A 23,512-nucleotide genomic window follows, 5' to 3' on the forward strand; every position below is an offset into this window, starting at 1 on the left:
GCTATTATACTCTGTAGGAATAAATACCGAACGAAGAGGCTGTGCAGAGAAATAGGCTAGGAGTTCGTTACAACCGCGGTCGCGATTAAAGGGAAGGAACGAAACGGTTCGGTATTCATCAGCCAACCACTAACCTCTTTTTAGCCACGCCACGCTTTGTGCACGGGAATAACGCGACCCAGGGAAAAATTGGCCGTGGAAAATGGGACGGAGGGAGGGTTCGGGGAACGACCAAAGTCCCAATCAACGGGATCGCGGTCGCGACGTGGTACATCACGCGGCTGGAACTCTGTTTACATTCAAAAGAGCCGAATGAGATATTCATGGAATAATTTATTTCGACGAGAGACCACTGTATCTTCCGGATCCCTGGCATCCTATGAGCTCGCCTCGATTCTCACGGTTATACCCGAATGTTGTCTTTCCTCTGCTGGACCTCGACAGACCCATCAGCCAGGGATACTTTTCCCACTGGCGTTACAATATTCATGAATCGAATGGTTTGCTACTTTAACTGGCCTCGACGTTTAATCTCGAAGGGACGTGGGGATTTTGGGGGTGAAACTGGGCTGATGTTTGGGAGTAGGTGAAAGTTGATTCGAGAGGAGCATAGGAGGTAGGTTCAGTTGATAGTTTTGGGAAAGGGGGTGTTACAGTGTAGTGTATACAGGGATTATTAGAATTTTGACCCTCAGCTGATAGTTAAAGATTGTTCTTTGTTGCACATGAATATTTATCATCCTTCGATATTGAGAGTAGGTAAAAGTTGATTTGAAAGGAGCGTAGGTAATAGAATCTCCTTATAGTCTTGAAGAAAAAGTAGTATTGAAGTGTAGTGTATCTAGAAATGATTAGAATATTTAGCCCTTAGGTAACAGTTAAAAATTGTGATTCTATTGACCATAATTTTTCACCTAAATCAGATGCACCCAATAATGCCTCCACAGCGTTTTCGATAGACGTGTTGTTACTCTACCATAATCTAAATGATTATAAGTTTTATCGGCATAAATCAGTCGTAGGGTTGGTGGTCGAATAAAAGTTTCCAGGGTGGGCATAAAACTTGGAGCCACCCCCGACCGAAGGTTTAACTTCTTTAAGTTATCGAAGCACGAGCGCGACTTTTAACTTGATACGAAGTCTGACTTAGATAAGTTTCTCCCAGAGGCGATGGTTACCCACCCTTTTCATCTCATTTCATTCCTGCAGTCGTTCCACGCGGATCTGCACCAGTACAAGCATCAGATCGAACTGTTTAATCAGCTCACGCAGAAGCTGATAGCCGTTTATCAGCAGGACGACACGACTCGCGTGAAAAAGATGACCGAGACCATTAATCAGAGATACAACAATCTGAACACCAGGTACGTTGGCTAAAGAGATACCCTCCATTTCCTGTTGCATATTAAGTAGAGATCTTGCGAGCTGGTTCAGTGCACACGTGAAGAAAATGTCAACTATTATTTCTCATTTTTACCGCAAGTAGTTTCATCCCTTGAATACTCGAAATAATTAAAAAAATTGAACAAGTCTTGTTACTGATAAATGCCATTTTATTCCTCCATAAATTTGTTGTTTCTGCAATTTGATGTTAGCGTTTCGCCGAGATTCTGAGCGCTGTGTTTATTCAGCTGTGGCAGCCAGTATTTGCATTGAATATATTCCTTGGGCGGTCATGTAACGCTGTGTCTATTAAATCCCTCATAGTATCATCAATCGAGGAAAACTGCTGCACTCCGCGATGAACTCCCTCCACAACTTCGACCGGTCCCTGGACAAGTTCTTAGCTTGGCTGAGCGAAGCTGAGTCCTCAATGGAGGGATTGGAAGCGGATGCTGATCGACTGGGAGGACGACGGGACCAGGGCGCGCTGAGACGACCTCAGCATCAACTAAAGGTAAGTTCCATTTTTCTGCATGCCGATTTATCGACATTTTTATCGCCTCTTTCTGATTTTTATTTTCTTCACTTTCGTTACTGGAAGTATGCAAAAATTGTACTAGGATATTGAACATGTTGGTGACTATAATTGAACTTTTTGAGATCTCGAATTATTTCTCATTCCTTGGAAGGGTATTTGGCAAACTTGTCACGTTAAATGTTATTTTTTAATCTCGATTAAAATGTCAGTTCTTTTTTTGTAAATATAAGGTCTTACGAGACTCCAAGTAGTGTTCATAAATAAATGAATACAAGTATCAGAAGTTCACTTCCAATTTCATGTACACAGTAGCTAAAAAAGTTAAATTGTAGTTACCGCTAGTTTTCTCGTTACGTTTCAACTTTTCGCGGACAAACGGTCTCCCTTACCCGTGGAATTAAAAGAAATATTTGTGCAACGACTTCGAATTCCAAGGAAAAAGTCCCCTTGAAGTCTGAAAGGTCGTTAATGGCTTTGGTGCAAATTAAATTTAATAATTTCTCTCGCCCAGAGGAGAGACGCAGAAAAGCAACGAGCAAGGCAAACGAGACCCTTTCTTCTTTTTGCCGATGACGTTTTGAATTTTTCGAGACCTGAGAAATCGCGAACGAACGTGCTGCTCGTTTTATAGATCAGGGTATCGTGTCGCCGAGATCAACACGTATCGAAGTCAAACGCGATAACTGCGAAGTGGCGACCAGCAAAGTCGTAAGATTCTCTCGGACATTCTAACGGTGGTCAGGTCGGGAAACCGGATCTGGTGAAGGTTTTACGACTTCGATTGATTGCCATAAAAGCTTGTTGAAGACAGCAATCGACATATAGTGGCATCCATTAAAAGATAGCAGTATGATATTGGATGTCGGTGCAATGTGCTGGCAGTCCATCAATTTCTACTTCCTCTTTCGACGTGTGTTTTCAAACATTCAAGCTTTCGTATTTTCAAATATTTAAATATTCAGATTTTCGAATATTTAAATACACAAGTTTTCAAATATTTAAATATACGAATTTTCAAATATTTAAATATTCAGATATTCAGATTTTCAAATATTCAGCCTTTCAAATATTTAAGTATCCAGATTCTCATATACCTAGATGCTCAAATATTCAGATTCTCAAATATAGAGATTTTCAGAAATTCAATAGTCCAAGATTCCACACCCTCCAATATTAAAATCTCAAATTCTCACACCCTCACATTTGTAGCTATCCAAAGCTCCCCGCTATTGAAAATTTTAAACCCTCCACCCCTAGAAATTCTCCGAAAGCCCTAATTCCTAGAACAAAGTCTCTCACCTCTCCTCGAACTACTTTCACGTACGAACCCGTAAACCATAACCATAACTGTGCACCTCCGTACACAGCTTTTCCGCCGGCGCTCGAACTTTGCGGCTAATCCAGTCGGTCACTCCACAAGAATGGCCCTGTAAAATCACAAAGCGAAGGCACGGCGGGATTCGCAATTTGGAGCGACGCAGGTACACGCTCTTTCCCGCATGCAAACGAGTCCTCGACCGAAACTCCGCGAATATTCGCGCTCGCGCGAAATCGTGACGCGCCGCGGCTCGTTAGAAGTTTTCGCGTATCAATAATTGCCTGCGCGAAGGTAAATGACGCGGAAACGCGGGCGGCATTGTTTAAATAATCTGGCGCGAACCGCGTCGACGGTGATGAGAAAGTTAAACGGTTCGGCGTAACGAATTCATGAGACTGATCAGAACGCGTATCCCTGGGATGGGCGTTGCTTTTGTTTACAATGCAGCGTTGTAACTGATGGACCGTTCGACGTAACCAAACTGATATTCCCGTGTACAGCCCTCGGCCTATCGCGCCCGTCACGATGAAATTAATCCACGGCCCAGGCGATCGCGTAACGAACACACGTCACCGCGACGCTGGGAAATTAGCTTATAATTATTGTTTGTCGTGTTATATAGTAGCGTGTAACCAGTCGATGGACGCTCTGTCTCTGATTTTATTCCGTATTTTTTTACGCTTGCTCTCGTGGATCGTTTGTTGACTGAAAAAGGAGCGGATGTTGTTGGCTTTGGAGCGTACTGTAATATGAGGAGTCGTGTATTTTTTTTGCTTGACCTGACGTTCCGGTTGGAGTGGAATTACGGTTCATATTTAAAATTGGAGAATGAGGGATAATTGGTTGACGTGCGGTGAGGGTGTAATGTTAAAGTAATTAGCTGGCCGTGTGTGAAGTATCTAAATAATTTATTTGATATTGAGGGTATAAAAATTTGATATTGAGGGTAGAAATTTGTAGAATAAAAAAATAACGACACTAGTTCTTCGATTTTTTCTATTGCCGTAGTTAAATACATTTGTATATTAAAATTGTTCATCCTATAGATGTAGTTTGGGTATTCTATCTCTGTTGTCACTGGAAGTTTGACAATTTTGCCGAAATTTGGACTAGTTGCGCTGTCTATAGAGGAACAGTGTGCAAGTATCATTTCCGTGCATCTCATTAGAGAGTAGACGGCGACATTGATTGCTCGATAAACAGTTGAGCAGCTGATTGGAATAGGCAGCCAGCGAGCTCCGAGAATCAGAGACATACAGAGAAAAGTCGCAACAACTAATTTAACACTGTTCTGTCACTCCCCTGATAGCTCTGGCTATTGAAAATCAGTGATATTTGCCAGAAAATTTGATTATTCCGACGTTCTGCACTGTACAATAACAGCTAGCTATTCTGCTTCTATTATATCTTCCAATTTTCTGTTTTCATTCTTAACAGCCATCGTTCCATCACTGATTGGCGAGTTATCTCACTTTTCATCGTTTTTAAATATACTGCTCTGTTCTTCAGCTTAAGTATTTCCCTTTTATTCCCTTCCACATCGACTTTTAACTCTTTCTATTTACGTCCCATGCGTAGTCCAGGCTCATTTTAACAAATATTTCGGATGACATTCTCATCAAACTCGTATTGAATTTTTAATACTCCCTTAAAATTTGTAGCAGTAAAAAGGTTCTATATACTACCTCAGAAAATTCTCATACACTGTACAATTAACAGTATCTTCTATACATCCTTTTCTCTGAACTTCGTCTTATTTCTATATTCAGATTTTCATTTAATCAACCAGAGCTTAGGACCCCGCTTATTCATTTGTCCGCGACATTGGGTAACCGAGAAGTCGTTCATATTTGCGTGCATAACTGGGGGAGTCAGAACGAGCAGTGGTTTCGAGTTATCGAGACACGCAGAGTCTGCAAACTTCATTCTCGTATCGCGAACCATTGCGGTCGCAACTGCGCTCCTGTTACTACTGCAACGTCGATTGCAAAAGGAATTAATTTCGAACACTACAGCGAGGCTTTTCGACTGTGCACATCAGCGTTGCACTATCGCCACCGCTGTGCTGTCGTATTGTGTGTTGATCAGGCCAGGAATAATTCCCTTCTGTCGTTTCGTTCTCCTGAAACTAATTCTACGGTCACTCGAACAGAACCGAGCAATAGAATCTGCAAAAGAGTCTACGAAATGATGGGAACTATTCAAGTGGGGGCAAACTCTGCAGAGAATACGCAAACGTAGAATAGGGTGTGGGCTACAAATTACATTCTGGTGACTAATGCCACTTGGACAGCTGCTCCCGCTCATTAAACTTTGACTAGCAACGAGGGTATTGATTGGCGAAAAACCTGGCGGCTGAAGAGTACAGTGGGGAGGAAATTATTCTCATTTTCATGCTTCTTTTGAATCTGTGTAGAGGATATCTAGCAAGCAGTAGTATAAGTAAAGCATTGGCACCTAGAAATCTTAGAAATTAATTACACAAAATAAAATTGAATTCTTTCACTGGAAAATGTTATTTTGCATTCTTTGATTTACAAGAAGAGGATGCAGGAAGATAGAGACCATTTTTGACGAACCTTTAGATGGTGATTTCTTATCGGAAATAAATTGATATCTGCGTGTAAAGTCTTAAACACTTCATACTCGTGAATTCGATTTCCAGTATATGTAAAATGATTTTTTCTTTTTTACTTATTTTACATTGTAAGTCCTCATTTTACATAACCATACAAACTACACGCAAATATCTCGATTACTAAGACTTCTTCGAATAAACGCTCAAATACTCGTCAACTTATTTTCGTCAAAGATTCTTCGACTAAAACTTCCTCAAAATTAGTCTCTATCTCTCTGTGTCCTCTTCTTATTAGCTTCTACCTAGGATCTCCATTTCTGAACCATCCTGTACCTTTTCTTTCGAGGTTAAAAATTCCAGTCAATTTCGCCTCGATCTGCCTATTGTAAATTGGGTTTCCCCCGCACAAAGGGTGCAAATGGCCATGTCCTGGCCTTTGAATACACGTTTACAGTCGAACTATCGAACTATCGAACTATCGAGCTATCCTGTACTCTTGGATGCGACTGTAGCCAGGGCAATGCTCGTAACAAGGTGTTTCTGCACGCGGTTCACGCTTGCCAACGCGATTCCGCTAATGACTTATCGACCTAACCGGGCCTGGGACCCTAACTCATGCATACATAGCGTCGTCGTCTTCCCTGAGTATGTGCATTCGAAGGAATTCCCTAATACCTCGGTCCACGGCGGAATCGTGTATCGGTGCGCATGAATTGCGATTTGTCGGGCTCGAGTTATGGCTCCCCGATATTGAATCGCGGGCAGAATTACTTGAAATCGAAATAGGACGAACGACCTGCCTTGATATATATTCCCCGCGGGATGAAAATAAGTGTACGCCCCAGGAAATTGCGACCGTGATTCTTTTACGATATTAATATTTACCTTTGAAGTTGAAACTTCCTCGAGTGACACCCGAGATCTCACTGGAGCCTGGGGATCTGGGATTTTTCTTGGTCAGAATTCGAGGATGGTTTATGAGACTTGCATGAGGTATGGTGCTGGCCAAGTTTCTCGAATTTTTTATGAAAACTGAGGAATACTCTAGGACTCTAAGAAAGGGGGATCTTGACCAGAAAGGGGTTGGAAAATACTGCATCTTACTAGTAAATATTAATTTAACACAAATCAGTGGAAAAATTATACTGTGTTATAGGATTCTTTATCTCTAGTCTTTTTTGTCGTATTCTTCAGAAGGAAATTCAATAATTACAGAAATTTTTCCTTAAAAAATCAAGTGACGTTTTCTTAGGATCTCTACAGATACAGAATATCAACATTCCTCGATCTCAGACCTCAGTCCACCCCAGCTCACAAGAACACAATCTGTTGCACTCCAATTCCCTCGATAGACACAATATCGAACCTTTTCCACGCAAAGTAGTAACGACACCTACTTCCTTTGCGAGCAGACTCTGTCGCCCGCTGTTTCATCGAAATGTTGTTTACCTTGCGAAGAGACACAAGAACCTTGATGGCGGTATGTGGGCGTGGAGGGAACTGGGTCACGACTATCCCCGAGTGCAACGCGTCGGGTGTCGTTTTAGGCTTCTCGTCGCTGTTGCACCGTGAACCTCGGGTTCGATGGCTTTGCGAACCGTTTACACGGGAAGTAGAGTTCATCGATCGGCAGGGGTAGCCGCTTACGTGACCTGAACTTTCGTTTCGCGTTTGGCTGGACGAAGAGGCTGGCCCTTTCTCATATTCATGGTAAACATACCGTGGCCCGTGCCTCGTTAAGTCAAGCCTAGCGTGGCTAATTCGTTTTAACGCAATTTCACTTGGTTTTTTCAACGAGCCATGCGAACGAACCCCCTGCACGCGCTGGAAATGCGCTCTTGTTCGTCCGCGGCACCCTTTCGTTGTTAGTCGCAAATGGGATGTGCAAAATTGCTGTCGGCCGAGGGTAACGAATTTCGCCCGCGGCGACGTAACCTTTTCATTCGATCAATTTGTCCCCTTTGGTGGACACCCAGCTACGGGAACCAGGCAATTTTATTTTTCTCGGGAAAACTAACAATCTCTGCGAATTTTTATTCCTACGTTTTTTTTTGTCGATGAATAGCGGCAAGCAGAGTTTATGTGTACTGGAGTCGGATGACAGAACCGGTGTGTTATCATTTTTTAGTTTTTGGGGGTAGGGAAGCTTACATGTCATGAACTACTACGTTGTTTTTTTCTTAAATTATAATACTGTGCATAAATATTTGGATAGCTTTATATTACACACTGCTCAAAAAAATTATGGCGTAGACAATTTTTTGGTGAAATTCGGCTAACTTTGACTGACGATAACTCCGTGAAAAATCATCGTAGGACTATGATTTTTTTTTTAAATTATAGCTTGAAGTCTTAACTGTAAGATACTATGCATGAGTTTTAAATTTAGTGCACCTATACTACTGTAGCGCCTTAAATCTGAAGGTATGTTTATCGTATTGAAAACTCCAAGTTTTGACAAAGTGCACGGACTTCCTAGAATTTTTTTCGGGGATGTCGTTTGCAGGAGCATACAGGTCGATCCTTCCCCTTTAATTTAAAAGAAGAATCAAGTCGCTGCGATTTTTTTTCGCGAAGTTACAGGACTTCAAAGAAACCCTTGCATTTTGTTAGCACATGGGGTAGTACCAACACCTGACAAAAATGCAGGGGTTACTTTGAAGTCCTGTAACTTTGCGAGAAAAAATCATAGAGACGTGATTCTTTTTATAAATTAAAGGGGAAGGTTCGAGTTTCATGCTACCGTGAACGGCATCCCCGAAAAAAATTCTTCCAAGTCTGTGCATCCCATTAAAGTTTCCAATTTTCAATACGCCAAATCGCAAAACTCCATTTAAGACCTCATTCTCAAGATTTAAAACGTAAAATCACTTCTTAAAATTTCCATTTCTTCTCATGAAACACCCTACACACCGCTTGAAGACTCCAAAAAAGTTCCGAAGATAATGAAAAAAGTTCCCACAAATTTGATTTCCATTCCATCATATTTCCCTCCAGCCCACAAGCGCTTCTATACTTCAATAATCAATCAGGGTTTCGAAACTCCGGCCGTTCCTCGGCAGAAATTCTCTCAGTGGCGAAAAGTTTCATTCACGCGACGGGGCACATGGCGCAGGGTCAGAAACCGTAGCCAGAGTTTTCGGGGGTGGGACGACGAAGGTCAGGAAAAGGCGAAAGAATCGGCGAAGCAAGTTAGCCACTTTCCCTTTCTCTGCCAGCCGCGCTAAACGCAGCCGAACGCCGATCGATAGAACGCCTTCGCGGCGAGCGCCACGACGATAATATTCCGCTCGTAATAGCCGTTATTCCATTATAGCGCGGGGTAGTTCTGCCCGATGGGAGCCTCTGCCTCGTACTCGGCGAATTCCGGTTCGCGCGAGCGGCCAGAAAGACATCGCATAACGGAAATTTATAGAGGGAGGCGTACGCGAACCCGCCAAACGCGCCACTAAATCACGACGCGGAATTTTTTTTTACTTCGTTGCAGAAATTATACCCGAAAGCCGCGAGAGCCACCGGTAGGAAGGTAGTTTTTTGCCTCGTTGTTTCGCGTAATCATCTGCCTTGCGTATTCTTTCACCCTTTTTTGCGTCTCGTTTGCGAAATTTGCCGGGGATTCTGAAAAAATTAAAATTAATTCTTAGCTGGCTCGGTCGAGTCACGATATTCATATTCAGGTTCTGATATTGTGCGGGACAGGCGCATGTGTGGGGACTCTTATGCAGATTTATAAATCACTTGAGCAGAGTGAAGTAAAGGGGTGAGGGTTGGTGGTTATGAAAAGGTAGGGTTTATGCCTTGTGATTGTTAAAAAGAAGAAATGATTGTTTTGATAAGAAAAGGACTTTTTTGTACGAAGTATCTGGCTTGTAACTCTGTCTCTGATTATCTTATTTTTAATTAGAATTAATTACTCTCCTGTTACTACAGCAGAATAATATTTCTAGTAGTATAACACATTATTCGGTCGACTCGAATTTCTCCTCTGGAATTCTAAAACTGTTCTAAAATTTGGAGATAGAATCTGGTGTTAACCTGAGTCTACACTACTTCTTATGCAAGAAAGTTAGAAAACATTTTAGAAAAGAGGGAAAAGACATGTGTTTTTCAAAAAGTTATATAACTTCGTCATATAGCATGTAGCGTAGACTCAGCTTGACACCAAATTCTGTTTCGAAATTTTTGAACAGCCCTGTACCTCTCAGACTTTCAATTCTCCAATTCTAAGACCTTCCAATCGGCCATATTCCACGTCTCGCCAAAGCATCCCCCAGATCGCCCTCTTCCATTGCGCCCAAGCAGAAACGTTTTGCATCGCTTAATCAGCCTCACGGGGTTGCAGTGAACGAATGTTTCGTATCCGCTGTTTGATCGTCGCACGTGTAATCGGTGAGCGGATAATGACCGCTCAGGGGGTTGTTCACTGGTCCTGTAGCCTTTTTTCTTTTCACGCTCCGCCGCGTTAAGCAGCTCCTCGACGCGATGGGGATTCCGCGCGGCGTTTGCTAATGGAGTTGCTTTCTGTTCGCTTTTGCATAACGCCAATGTGGACTAAACACAGGCTCGTTCTTCGTGGAGTAGTGGACCACGCGAGGGGGTGGCCAGGGCGCGAAATAAAACGCGGAAGCCGTGAACGTGTTGCGGGAGCCTTGACAGGAGGAAGGGGATAGGTCGAGGGAAAATCTCGTAAAAAGCAGGGAATAAAGGCTCCTGCTGGGGTGGCGGCAAGTTTCTCCATTAAGGGCAAAATTCGAGAGGCGGTATTTTGCGATCGACACGGTCGCATCTCTGCCCACCCCTTTGGGGGTTGCAAGATAAATAGGGGACCTTGAATCGATACTTGTGCTCCCTTTCTTATTACTCAATCCACTTGGTTTGATTTTTCTTGAACTTTTTTTTTAGGGATACACTATTTGAGGTAACCAATCTCAGTAAGTGTTTTAAAAGAGTGTATTCCTGTATTCCTACAGAAATTTTTAGTTTTTGCGTCTCACTGAAACGCTGATACTTTCTCATCTGCCTAGATATAGCAATATCTGTGTGCCACGTTGAGGATTACAGTTTCCTTTATATAAAAAAAGTCCAATCTCCACCTTCCATCGGTCTCTTCTTTCATGTAGTTTCTCCACCCCCTCGATTTCAGATGTTACCTCGAATTCAGCGAGGAAGGGGTTGTTCGCGATCGAAACGGTACGCGCATGCGCTCTCGGTCCTCTCAGAGGGCAGCAGTCTACAATATTCGTAAAATGTAGAGGTCGGTAATGTAGAAGGGATGCTACCCTTCCTGGAAGGGTAGTTTCACAGGAAGCCAGTTTTCTCTTTTATCGACAATGGGTGGTGAAACGTTATCCACTGGTTCTTCTCCAGGCAGAGGGTGCAGCTCGTATGATACACAAGGGTGGATCTCTTGGGGTATCTGGGGGATGGAAGTTTAACCATTGTTGGTCAGGAAGGAACAGGAGCTCTGCTAAAATTTTGTGCCATAGTTGCCGATAGCTTACCTTGTGTCAATATTGCAAGGAGTTTCATTATTTCTAGAGGATCACTTATCTCAGTGGCTTCTTGTATTTCTCTTCGCTAGATATTGAAGGAGTTGACATTTTTATTTGTGAAATTTAAGAAGGTACATAGTGCACAAGCTTCTACTGTGTTAAAAGTAGATAATTCTTGGGTTAATATTGACTTTTATAAACCAAATAGTGTTATAGGAATGCTAGTATCTTTTTTTAAGTTTTCATATACTTACAATTTTAGTACTATTTATTTACTAACCTTATTTCTTTCTACCTTTTTATATTTAGCTTTCTACGTTGCTTCGAAATACGTTATCCACATTTCTAGAGCGTGTTACTTCCTCACAATTTATCGAGCATTTCGCAAGAATTTTCAGAAAAATCGAGGATTTACGGTTATTAAAGATTGTATCGATTCGCAGACGGTCTCAGTGACATCACTAAACACGACACTCTGTCATCTTCATTGTTTCGGAAAAAGCAATCTAGTAATAATTCCGGAACTCGCCTCGCGCGATAACTTCCAGTGTCAACAATAAATCGCCAATTGGTTGAGCACAGCTTTTCCGCCAGGCTCATTGATGCCGCCGCGATAAATAACAGTCCATTGTTCCATTCGTTTTAAAAGGAAGATTATGTTCATTACGTCGCGCGTGTGATATTCGCTGGAAAAAGTTTTTCACGTTTACCTCTTATTTTTAGGAAACACGCGTGTTATTTAAATTTTACTCAAGCGAAATAGACGATCGTTTCGCCTCTCTAACAAGCGGTAATTAAAATAAACGTTGCCAACCTCTTTTCGAAGGTTGTTGAAACTCACCAGACCAAATTCCCCATTTATCATTGCAATTACAACGCGTGCTTTTATTGCTTTCGACGTTTTTCACCTGCAGCAATATTTCACTATTTTCGGATAGGGCAGCGCAACGCGTTCACGTGTTTTCGAAAATATTTTTTTAACTCTGTTTCCCTCGGCGGTTTACGACGAAACTTCACGTAAAAGCACTTCGCCCTTCATTGGATTAACCATTGAACATCCCATCAGCTGCGTCCCTTTATCTCGCGATATAAGATCCTGTAGCTGCTCGATTAGATCAAGGGAAAAAATGAACCTGGACGTCGTTATGTCTGTAATTAAACTTCCACTTAGCCCATCGGAACTTTCAAAGCGATCGTATCTACGAGGTCAAGATAGGTCAATTAAAACGACTATTAAACTATTTTTCAGAAATTAATACGATAATAATTCTTTTATGAGGGGTAAATGCATTTTTAAAGGTTCCCTCGGAAAATCTCTCCAGCAGGATAAGGATAAAAGGTGGTCGCTTACAAATGCTTGTGTGCTAATGAATTCGTCACTCGTGCTTCTACGTGACCGCAGAAATTATCCCTGGGAAAATTAGTTTTGTTGGATCTACTGGGTAGGCGGTCGTGGCTTGTAAAAGCAACGTTTATTTGCTCTAATTACTCATGTAATTACATCGCGAGGGGAGGGACTGTTAGTCATAATACTTAGCACCACGGCAAATTACACCAGTAATTAGACAGTCGTTTGTAGATCGCTGTTCCGACACATTCGAGAAATCCCTTCCTCGTCCATTTTTATTTATCAACGAAATCTACAGCAAACAAGGCTTCTCTTTAATACTTTTTAAACGACACAAAATTGACGTAAATTCAGAAACACTTTTCCACGAAATCAATCTTCTCAGGAGTCAAACTGATTGAAGTTTATATTTTGTGAAAATGTCTAACTTCTTGATCAGCTGCAAAACAATGCAATATTAGATCTTAATTGAATATTATATTCTAATACCCGAATCTCTTGTTCGCAATTTCACCCACACGGAACGCCACGCCGAGCGAATTTTCATCAGAGAATTTCTCGAGGCTCATTTAGCGGAAGTCCTCGACTACGCGAAAATCGTTTGCGGTTCCGCGATAGGGGAAGGTATTGTTTAGGATTAACCAAACAATCGCTGTGCAATAATTTACACAGTCGCCGAGTTCCTGTTCCTCCTTTCGGTCTGTCGGCGACTTAACAAATCCAATAGTTGGTAGCTCTCTGCTGGGAGGGGGTTGGAGGGTTGAGGGCATACAACGAGGATATCTGAGATAACGTTGCGAGCAGATGTCGCCGCTCGCCGCTTCCACCTAACGATACCGTGCTCGCGTGCGCACACACAGGGTGAGTCGAACTTGCTGCCTGAATCCTTGCTGAAGCCCTCCTCCAACCCCCTGTATTTTCGTAATTTTCTCGTAATGGTCATTGTGGCAAAGTGCAGTTTTAGAAACCACGATTGCTGTGGTTGGATTAAAAATACAGAGTGAAGGAAATGCACTTTGCACGGCGCATAGTAGTCACCGACTTTCACTCTGATGTTGCGTGGCGTTCTTTCCTTCCTCTAATGTGTTCACTATTGCGCTATATCTGTAGGTGTAAGTCGAAGTTTCTTTTAACTTACAGCACGTTAGACTCACAGTAATTGTTTTACTGTAATTGAAAACTGTGGTTCTGGTTTCTAATTTGTGTCAGCCATGATTTTGCAAATAATATTCCCCTTCGTCTACCAGTGATTATTAGAGAGGGTAATTTTAGAAAATTTGTTTTAAAGTTTTGAGTGCTTTACATTTTTTTAGCTGTAGAATTTTTGTTATTTTTTCTGTCAGGTGAGCATAGCTATTAAAATCTTTGAAATCTTATAACGTAGCGGCATTTTCGAGGACAGTCAAAGGGGTTTGGAGTACTCCTATATTCTTGAGCGACTCACCCTATATAGTTTCGTCCAACACGGGACAGTGCTCTCAGTGCATTCCGGACGATATCAGTCCGTATGTTCGTGGCAGGAGGTCTTTGTACGGTCGTCCAAAAACGGGGACAAAGCAGCCCCGCAAAACTGTCGGATAACTGTTCGAGGTACTGTAAAAAAGAGTTTAATTACCGTAGCGAGGAGAAAAAAAGCAATTGCTCTGCCATTTTTTCCATACACATTTTAATGCACCAAAATTAGAAAAATTTCATCCAACTTCCCCTGGAACCGACTCTCAATTTTTCACCATTCCATAACAAGTTGAATCCCATAACTTACCACGAGTTAGAAATTTCACACACGGTTCCATCGACGTCATTTCCCAAGGGACATACCTGATTTCCGCTTCTCGAACTTCTGGTGGCTCTCCAAAAATTTCAAATAATTGGGACACTAGGCTCTACGCTTAGCGACGTGGAATTTCACGTAGTGAACCCCCTTTTTTTGTGCTCATATTCAGGTTAGTTACCACGGAGAAAACGAAATTGGAGCACAAAGGGACTGCGTGGCTGAAATGTGTCAAAGGGGTCAGTCGTGGTCTTTGGAATGTTGATATTTTGGATCCCTTGGGCGATCTTCAAGAATTTACAAATTTGCATATTTGGAGATGTAGGCTTTTGAAGACTTCGATATTTCAAAATTTGAATGTTTGAATATTTGAACTTTTGAATTTTTGAATTTATGAATTTTTGAATTTTTGAAATTTTGAATATTTGAATATTTGAAATTTTTGAATTTTTGAATTCTCGAATATTGTATATAAAATTCTAATATTTAAGATTTTGAAGATTTGAGTGTTCAAATATTCAACTACCGTTTAAATATTCAACTGGCATTTGTATACTTGAATGCTACAAACCCCTTTTCGTGTTCACCTTCTCGTTATTTGCCACGCAGAAAACGAAATTGGCCCACAAAGGCGTCGCACAGGGAAGAGGCGAGAAGCAGGTCAGTCGCGTTCTTTGAAACGCCGACATTTTGAACTCCCTGGGCGACTCCCGCGGCCAGGGGCGTAAGATAAGAAATTCCGTGGAAAAATCGCGGGGGTTCGTCTGAATATGGACGTTGACGTGTCCCGAGGGGCCATCGCGACGGCGTTACGTCTGCGACCGACCGCTCGCTTTCCCTCGTTTTACGTATTTTCTAAAGGCTGAATATAGATTCACCGACGCGATTCTCGTGGACGCGTAAATATTGCTTCGTTGCGTTCTTCCCTCCCGCGTATTACGTATTCCGTAGTCGCCTTATTCTTCGTTCCCCATTTGTTATTCAACGCGAAAAACGCTGCCGCGGAATGGACCCAGTTTATACGGGGAAAATATTAGCGTCAGTGAAGCTGACTCGCCGAAGCACGGGATTACTCGAGAAGGGCTGAACTTCTCTCAACGCACTTTCGAAACTCTTACAATTTACGACGACCACCTGGCGACGTATTATTGCTTACGGTCGTCATTGAATCATGGCTCGCTTTACTGTCCAAGGGATTATTAACTTTGCATTGGATTTGAATGTCTCTCTTGTGAAGTTCGAGTTTTGTTATATTTCTTCCTTGGGTTGGGCGTGTCAACTGAAGTGGGATATGAAGTGAGAGAGTAGAGGAACTTGGAGAGAAGACTCGTAATTTTTAACCCTTAGTTGACATGGCAGGGTTATAGTATTTATACTGATTCAACTTTCTGAGAATTATTATCTGAAGAATTGTGAATTTTTTACATACTACTATTAATCATTTTTCGTGAGAAAATTCCAGTAAGTCTAGCATATTCATATTATCCAGCTTAGTCCTTCAATCACCTTTCATAAAACAAGTAAATCTTCCCCAGTACTCCACGCAATGTCACCAGCATCTCAAATATCCCCCCAGAACATATTACCAAGAATCCCCATCCTACACTCGACAAATCCTTTCTCACCATACTCAAAACGATCCACCACCCCCGAATCCAACATCCCAACTAACTCTCTCTGCCATAAACCCTATCCTCCTTCCTCCAAGTGGAGGGTTAACACACCCTCGGAGAAGGTCTTTAAACGACGTCGAGGGTTGCGTCGAAGTCGTGTGAAACGAGGAAAGATAGGACAGCGTCCTCACAGGGGGCACGCGACCAATCTGTTCGCCAGAGGCTGAACGACGCCGCGGGCGTTCGTCTGAATCTTGTCGCTTTATTTAAATTCCAGGAAGAAATGCTCGGTGTCGGTGTAAAGGTAAAGAGAATGGATGCAGCGTGTAGCTATCGGCGATGACGCTGCGGCAAAAACGCTCGCTGCATCGTCGGCCAGTCCCTCCGAGCGATGCACCGAAATAAGGAAGCGAGGTTTCGGTTAAAAGGAAACTGCCGGAGGACGCGCATCACCTCCTCGCGCATTCCATGTGTATTACCATACTCAGTTTTTCCCGGAGAGCGCGCCTGAAAATTGCTCTGCGTCGTTTCGAGCGACTACGATAGAAGAGACTGAATTACATCGTTGTCGGTTATCGTCGATTCCCCATTGATTGCATTCTATAAGTTTCTGAGTATACAGATTTGGAGGGTGTAACACAAAAGTTGTGCCACGCTCTTCCTTATGTCACGTTTTTAATAACTAGGATAAGTTTTTGATAGTTCAGTAATAAGGGAATAGAATTTTTTATAATTTATTGGGGGTAACCTACTCTGCAGTTTTGGGGAGTTCGAGGTCGTAGAGCGTAATTTGGGGAGACCTGGGTCGTTGGATACTGAACCTGGGATCGTGATTTGAATAAGGTCAGGGTTGTGGAACGTATCCTAGATCAAAAAAGGAGACGCGATTTGGATAGAGATTTTGGGTTTCTGGGGCATCGTGTTGGTTATCAGGGTTGTGGGATGATGGAACATGCAGGGAGTTTATGTCTGACTTGTTTTTGAGATTCTCTACTGAGGAAGGTATCGTAAACTTCATTGGAAACCTTCGAGACTAAATATTGCTCTATAAATTACAGTATTATGGAATGCAATTGAAATTTCAAATACTTGAAAATTCAAATATTTGAAAATTTAAAAGTTCAAATATTTGAAAATTTGAGAATTTAAAAGTATAAAAAATTTTAAATTTCAAAATTTGAATACTGGAGGATCTAGTAAACTGGAAACTTAAATATTTGAATATATCAATTGAAATCGCGAACTCCATTATTGCGAGGTTGTTGGCAGCACGTCTGGGCCGTACATTTCGCGGCTGGATGACTTCATCGCGAAGTTCTGATGCCAGTTTTAAAGAGCAAATCGGATAGCCAATGCTCCCTTGCACGAGCGTTTCAATTTCCGTCCTCTTTTACGCGCGTCGAACTGGAATCGCTCTTCCATCCATCATGCCCCGTCGACATTGTCGGGACGCCTTAAGGATTCTCGGCGCAAGTTGCGCGAGAGCCCAGTTGTATCCAATGGATTTCTCACCATAGGGTACACTGTTTTTAATATCCGTTACAGGGGCGAAAATCGCCTCGTAAAATTCAACTTGCAAACACGACTCGCTCGTCCATCTTGGACCCTGAAGATTGACCTCGTGCTATGCAAATCAATGCCTCGACTGACTTTAGACGCGAAGCAGTACGTCTCGAAGTTCGAGCCGACAGGCTTCTTTATAGGATACCATTAAAAACTTTGTTACAAATGAGGGTACGAGTTGTGCAACTTTGTGTCGAGACTGAACTCGAAGTTCTTCATTTTAATCTGAAGCAAATCTCGCTTTGAAGGGGTTTAAATTTAGACACTTACTGAATCAATAATCATTTCCAGAGTTCATTTATTATTCCAGTTTTAGGGCACTGACTCACTGACTATTATTAGTGTTAGTGTACGTATACAGTCTGGACGTTTACATGTCACTTATTCTGCTTTATATTTTATCGAGTTTGCGATATCCTTGAGCTGTACTACTTGGAAAGTTCTAACATGTTATATATTCGTATGTGCAATGGTGAAAAGATTATTTGAAAATCATAGATACAATTTTATCAGCTGAGTATTTTGCAGATATGTAGAATTTGTTTCCTTAGTGAGTAATTTTATAGAAATTTGCGTTACTGGAAAGTGTAAAGGGAAAGGTTCGCGCAGGCTTGCTCTATAAATCGAGAAAAATAGATTCAATTATTTCGACATCAAAGCTGCCATTTCTGGGCGGTCGTCATTGAACCGTGCCATCCGCCTGTGTATTCCTGCGTCTCTTTTTCTCCCTTTCCCTTCTTCCCCCTTTTACTTTCAGACTTCGTCCAGCCCAGTCGACTCGCTCACCCTTTACGCCCCCTGCCCAGCCGCTCGTTTCCTTTCTCGTTCCTGACGTAAAACGAAACGGACTCCTCGATATCGACAATCGTCTGCAATACGAAACTAATGGCGCCCAGAGATTCGTTATTCGTCTCGCTGGTTTCACGTCTTTGGAGCTTTTCCGACAAGCCGCCCACCGCTTTCAATATTTTCTTTGACACTCGCCAGTTTCTTTTTGTGTACTCAGTTGCTCTGCTTAACACGTCGGCCCATGTCGTTTCTGTAATTTCAGATTCGTTTCCAGCCCTTGTAGACGATCCTTCGCCCCGATCCCACTGAGAAATGGTTTCCTTTTCTTGTTGCTCAATTTGTACCCGTTTCTGGGCTTTCGCCCGACAGTTTGTCTACAGTTTTGTTGAATTAGCCTTCGATTCTCTGTCCTATCCAATGTACGATCATTTATAGGTATGGTCCATTTGGTTCTACGGTGTAAGTGCAGCAGAGGGAGTTTGAGGAATTTTTAGGTGTTAAGTGTAGGACAGAAATGTCTGACTTATGGTTGAGATTTTCACTTAAGGGGACAGTTACGTCTGACAGGAGCAACTCCTCTTTTTCAGGAAAGCCTTGGTATCAGATATTCAAGTTTCCAATGTTTCCAATATTTAAATTTTCAAAATTTCAATTTTTCAAATATTTAAATTTTCAATTTTTTAAATATTTGAATTTTCAAAATTTCAATTTTTCAAATATTAAAATTTTTAGAATTCCAGTGTCTCAAATATTTAAATTTTTGAAATTTGTCTCGAATGGTCTGCCCTACCACCTCGAAAGAAACAGCTTCACGCGTCTTCATCGACGATAGTTAACACCCGTCTTATCTACCACCTTGCACAGCCTAACTTCCGTACAACCCCCTTCCTAAGCATTAGGATCACCACCGACACACGTGTTATATTTGAAGGGATCCCTTTCTTATCGCGATTCGCTTGCAGCAACCCTTTTCCAGGCTCTCAGTTCACGCGTCTGGTAGATACGATCCCAGACGAGCCTGAGGCATCTGCGAAAGGGTTTCCATATGCTCGTCACGGCTGTGCCTTCTCCCTGCAAGAACGATCAATGGTCTACTGGCAGTCTTGATTCGCGAGCAGGAGTTCCCATCCGCAATTCCTGTCGGTGGGTAGCTTCTAAAAACTGGGACCACCTGCCGGACAGACTAATTTATCTCTCGTGCGAGGTTTAAAGCCTTTCCGTCGTTTATCTTGCCGCCGACGACTGGAGGATCCACCACTCGCTTTTTCCCTCGTTTACCCAATATCTTTCTCTCCACCCGCCTCCCTCTGTTTCCCTCTTTTTTCCGTCGTCGTTTTTCGTCTTGTTCCATTCTGTCGGGCTTTAAATTGAAAAACACTTCGTCGCGGGATTTCTTCGTCCCTGACACGAGAAATTGTCCCCCTTCCGCTCGCGACGAAACACGTTCATCTTTCGATCCGATTCTTCCTCAGATCTCCTGCAATTTTTACGTAACATCGCCGATGCTTCAGGCCTAATTGAAAGGAAAGAAAAAGGTAGAGAATTGAGGGACAGTAACAGTTTTTATTCCTTTCGCATTCCGTTTCCGCAGCTTTTATTCTTCGATACTGTAGCATAATATACAGACTGAAATAAAAGTTCCTATCGTCTCAGTTATTCACTCATTTTTCCATTAATATTGAATTCTGCGAAACGAAATTCGAAATGGTCGAAATTTCTTTCGTATTTAGCACGCAGGATTTCTGTATTCACCGCGAAGAATCGAATGCATAAAATCAATCACTGTTGCAGCCCTCGATTCGTCCTCGAACTAAGGACTATTTCATAACAGCCGTAGAATAACCATCACGGAATCGAGTTACAGGTATATAGAATTTTTGCCCAGCGACCAGGAGGAACGTGTCGCGCGTTCCCAACGATCGTCGACTTTTGATCACGCGCTCGTGTTTCAGATTTAATTCTCACGGTAATGAAATCCGTTCGTCGGTGATTTAATTGCCAGTCGGCCGCGGCCGTTTCGTTGTGGAGCGAAAACGCGCGACGAATTCTATACATGCCGTTCGAGGATTGATTACCCACCACCGTTGGATAGTGCCGCGCGCAGGGTTACATTTTAATTTTCAAACTATCGACGTTTCGCTGTCCCCGCGCGCCTCGAGCCTCGGGGGCCACATATCGCCGAAGATATTTCACGTTTTTCCATGCATTTTTAATTTATGAAGGGAAATATGCGAGCGATGCGATTGGGCAGAATTATTCCAGCGACGTCGCGACGAGTTGACGTGTCATCTTCTATTTGCGCGCCGAACGTTCACGAAATCCGCTTCGATGATCCTGTTTTTGACTGCCCTCGCTGCGTTTCACGTTCAAAAATGTGAACAGTTTTTGCGCCGCGGGTTATTTCGATATAAAAATTCCAAAAGGTCGTTGATCTTTATTGTGAAATGTAGTATCTCTCTTTTTTTTTTGGTGTAGGCTTGGTGATGAGTTTATAGCTGAGGGCGATCTATATTATAGATCAAGCTCTATTTATATGGTTTGTTCGATAACAGGTGTCAGAAGTTTTGGGAATGCCAAACTTGTGTTTTAGAGGTATTGATTGCTTAAAAGGTATTTGAAATTCGTGTGAAGCGTGTCTGACTAGGAACTGATTCTATTGGCTTTTCTGTGTTTGACTAGGAACTTATTCTACTGGATTTTTTATGTCTGGCTCGGGGTTTATTTTACTGGCTTTTCTATGTCTGACTCGATACTGATTCTGCGAGATTTTTTTAGTCAGATTCGGGGCATAGTTTATTGGATTTTTTACGTCTGACCCGAGACTTATTCTACTAGATTTTCTGAGTCTAACTCGACATTGATTCTCCTTAATTTTTTGTGTCTGACTCAAGACTTAATCTGCTTGATTTTTTGTGTCTAACACGAGGCTTATTCTACTGGCTTTATTGTGTTTATTGTGTTTAACTCGGGGTATATTCTACTGGTTTTTCCGTGTTGGACGTAGGTGCAAGTCTCGAGTCAGACACATTACTCTGAACTCTGAAGCAAATTCTGTATCACTGAACACTCCGAATACACATATACTACTGGTAATCTGTTATAGTCTTCTTGAAGATATGAGTGAGCAAAACTCGTTTGCTATCAAGAAGATCCCCGAGCAGGATGTGATCATAGGAGAACGTGATCCAAAGTTCATTTAGTTATTACCATCACTCGCGTCACGTGCATGTCATTAAAACGATACGTGCTGAATAGGTTGAGTTCGGTTCGACTTGCTATGTATTTACGAGTAGGACGATGAATATCAGGCAAATTTCTAGAGACGACTGGAATTTTAGTGACCATGGCCACATGACAGTGTCACTTTTCGTGGGAGAAGGTGAAAAATGATAAAAATTAGAGAAACAGGTAGTCCTCTGAACTACGATACGATATGCACTCAAGTGCACCTGCGCTCTAATGGACCTCTACTGGCATAAATAAATTAGAAAGTATGTCTGAATTATAATCTACAGCATTGTAACACCCACTTCCTCTCTTCAATCAGTGATAAAATTAAACAAGCTTCAGTGCTGCTACTGTTCTGCCGACTTCAATTTTAATTAAACCTTACAGCAGGAAATGAAATAAATTCTACGATCTGAAAAATAAGCGAATGGTTCATCGAACCATTTTCGTACATCGTAAATTATGAACGAGAAGAGAAATTTTTGTTCGCGGTTCTTCATTTTTAATGATTTCATTCGAGGTCTACCTCTGCGCCTGGCTGCGTGTGGAAACGTGGGCTACGGTAATGGCGCTGGCATAGTTGCGCGCTTACAATAGGAGCTCGATAGGATGGCAAGCTTCGACAAAGGCTGTTGCAGGGGAAAAAAAAGGAATCGGAACAACGAATCAAGAGGTCAGATGAGCTGTCAAATCAGCGTTCCAGCGAACTGCCGGGAGCGGAACAATCGCCGCGAATATCGATGAAAGGGCTTAGCTTTGTACTTGCACGCGATAACGCGACCTTCCTTTCTATCGGTACCTCCCCCTTTCCTCTTGTTATTTCGGCTTTGCCCCGTGTATCCTGTGCGTGCCCGTGCACGCGAAATTCCGCGATTTTTCGACGCGATCCCGCTCCCTCTCTGTCTTTTCATTTGTTTGCGTTCGCCCGACAAAGTTTCCCCTTTGAAAGCTCGTTGCGAGCGATTATTGGGCGTTTGGACGATCTTGCTGATTTTTAGGGGATTTCAATGGTATTTTTTTAAACATTTTGGACGAGGAGTGTTCACAGAGCTTTCAAACACAGTGCAATATTTTTTTTTATACCGGGAATCGAGCTTTATCTTAAAATTCAGCTGTGTTGATTTATCACATTCTGCAACTAAGTTTTATTTTGTGACTCTGGGTGAGCGTGAAGAAATCAATAAGAATATTAGTGACAGATTTACATTTTTTGGAAGCTGAAAAATTTATAGAATATCGCTTCTGCAGCGTCTGACGTATTACTGTTTACTCTACTTGGAAGTGATCGACGCTCCAGGCGTCCTATCAGTTGACTTTTAGTTATTAGAAATTTACCTTCACTAAAATACGCCGCTGTACATAAATCGTCCGACGTGTTTGCGCGTGGAATTAAATGGTAGAAGATCCAGCGACGGAATTATCGTCCCCGTGGGTAGGAAATCTTATATCGAGAGTTTATGTCGGATACGGATGACATCTTTGTGTGAAACCGATCGCCATCGAGGAAATGAAAAATTCCAAACGAGATTTGTGCCACGGCCGCCGGCCTCCTTATCCGACGCGTATCTACGCCTGGAATTTATGCGAAACCTGAAACCCCCGGCAGCTAGCTGGCAGAAAAATTCAGTTACTGCCTGAACGAGACTGTTTTGAGGTATCTGCTCTCGATAGCGGCTCATATGAGACATGGATTGCTATTTCTAGTTTGTATTTATAGTTTCAGATGTCGATTTTAGTCCTCAATTTGTAGAATATACTTCTCCAATTCACTGTACGGCTATAAAAATTGCATATTATTCTACTTTAAATCCACTTGTTCGCAAATATATCTGTGGTTGCAAGGCAGAATTATTTATGTCACATGTTCTTGTTTCCAAGATATTAATATTTA

At 42.2% G+C, this 23,512-nt stretch overlaps 1 protein-coding gene across 1 annotated transcript in view; it reads left to right on the plus strand.

The window, feature by feature from the left end:
- The window catches only part of LOC143185975 (dystrophin, isoforms A/C/F/G/H), a 431,935-nt gene that overhangs the window by 154,336 nt on the left and 254,087 nt on the right, over positions 1–23,512 (plus strand). The window contains exons 36-37 of the mRNA XM_076389324.1: positions 1,210–1,364; positions 1,708–1,901. Of these exons, the coding sequence (XP_076245439.1) occupies positions 1,210–1,364; positions 1,708–1,901 (349 nt within the window). The remainder of the gene's footprint in view (positions 1–1,209; positions 1,365–1,707; positions 1,902–23,512) is intronic.

Source organism: Calliopsis andreniformis, chromosome 12 (genome assembly GCF_051401765.1).
Source record: "Calliopsis andreniformis isolate RMS-2024a chromosome 12, iyCalAndr_principal, whole genome shotgun sequence".
In the NCBI taxonomy this organism is placed as follows: domain Eukaryota; kingdom Metazoa; phylum Arthropoda; class Insecta; order Hymenoptera; family Andrenidae; genus Calliopsis; species Calliopsis andreniformis.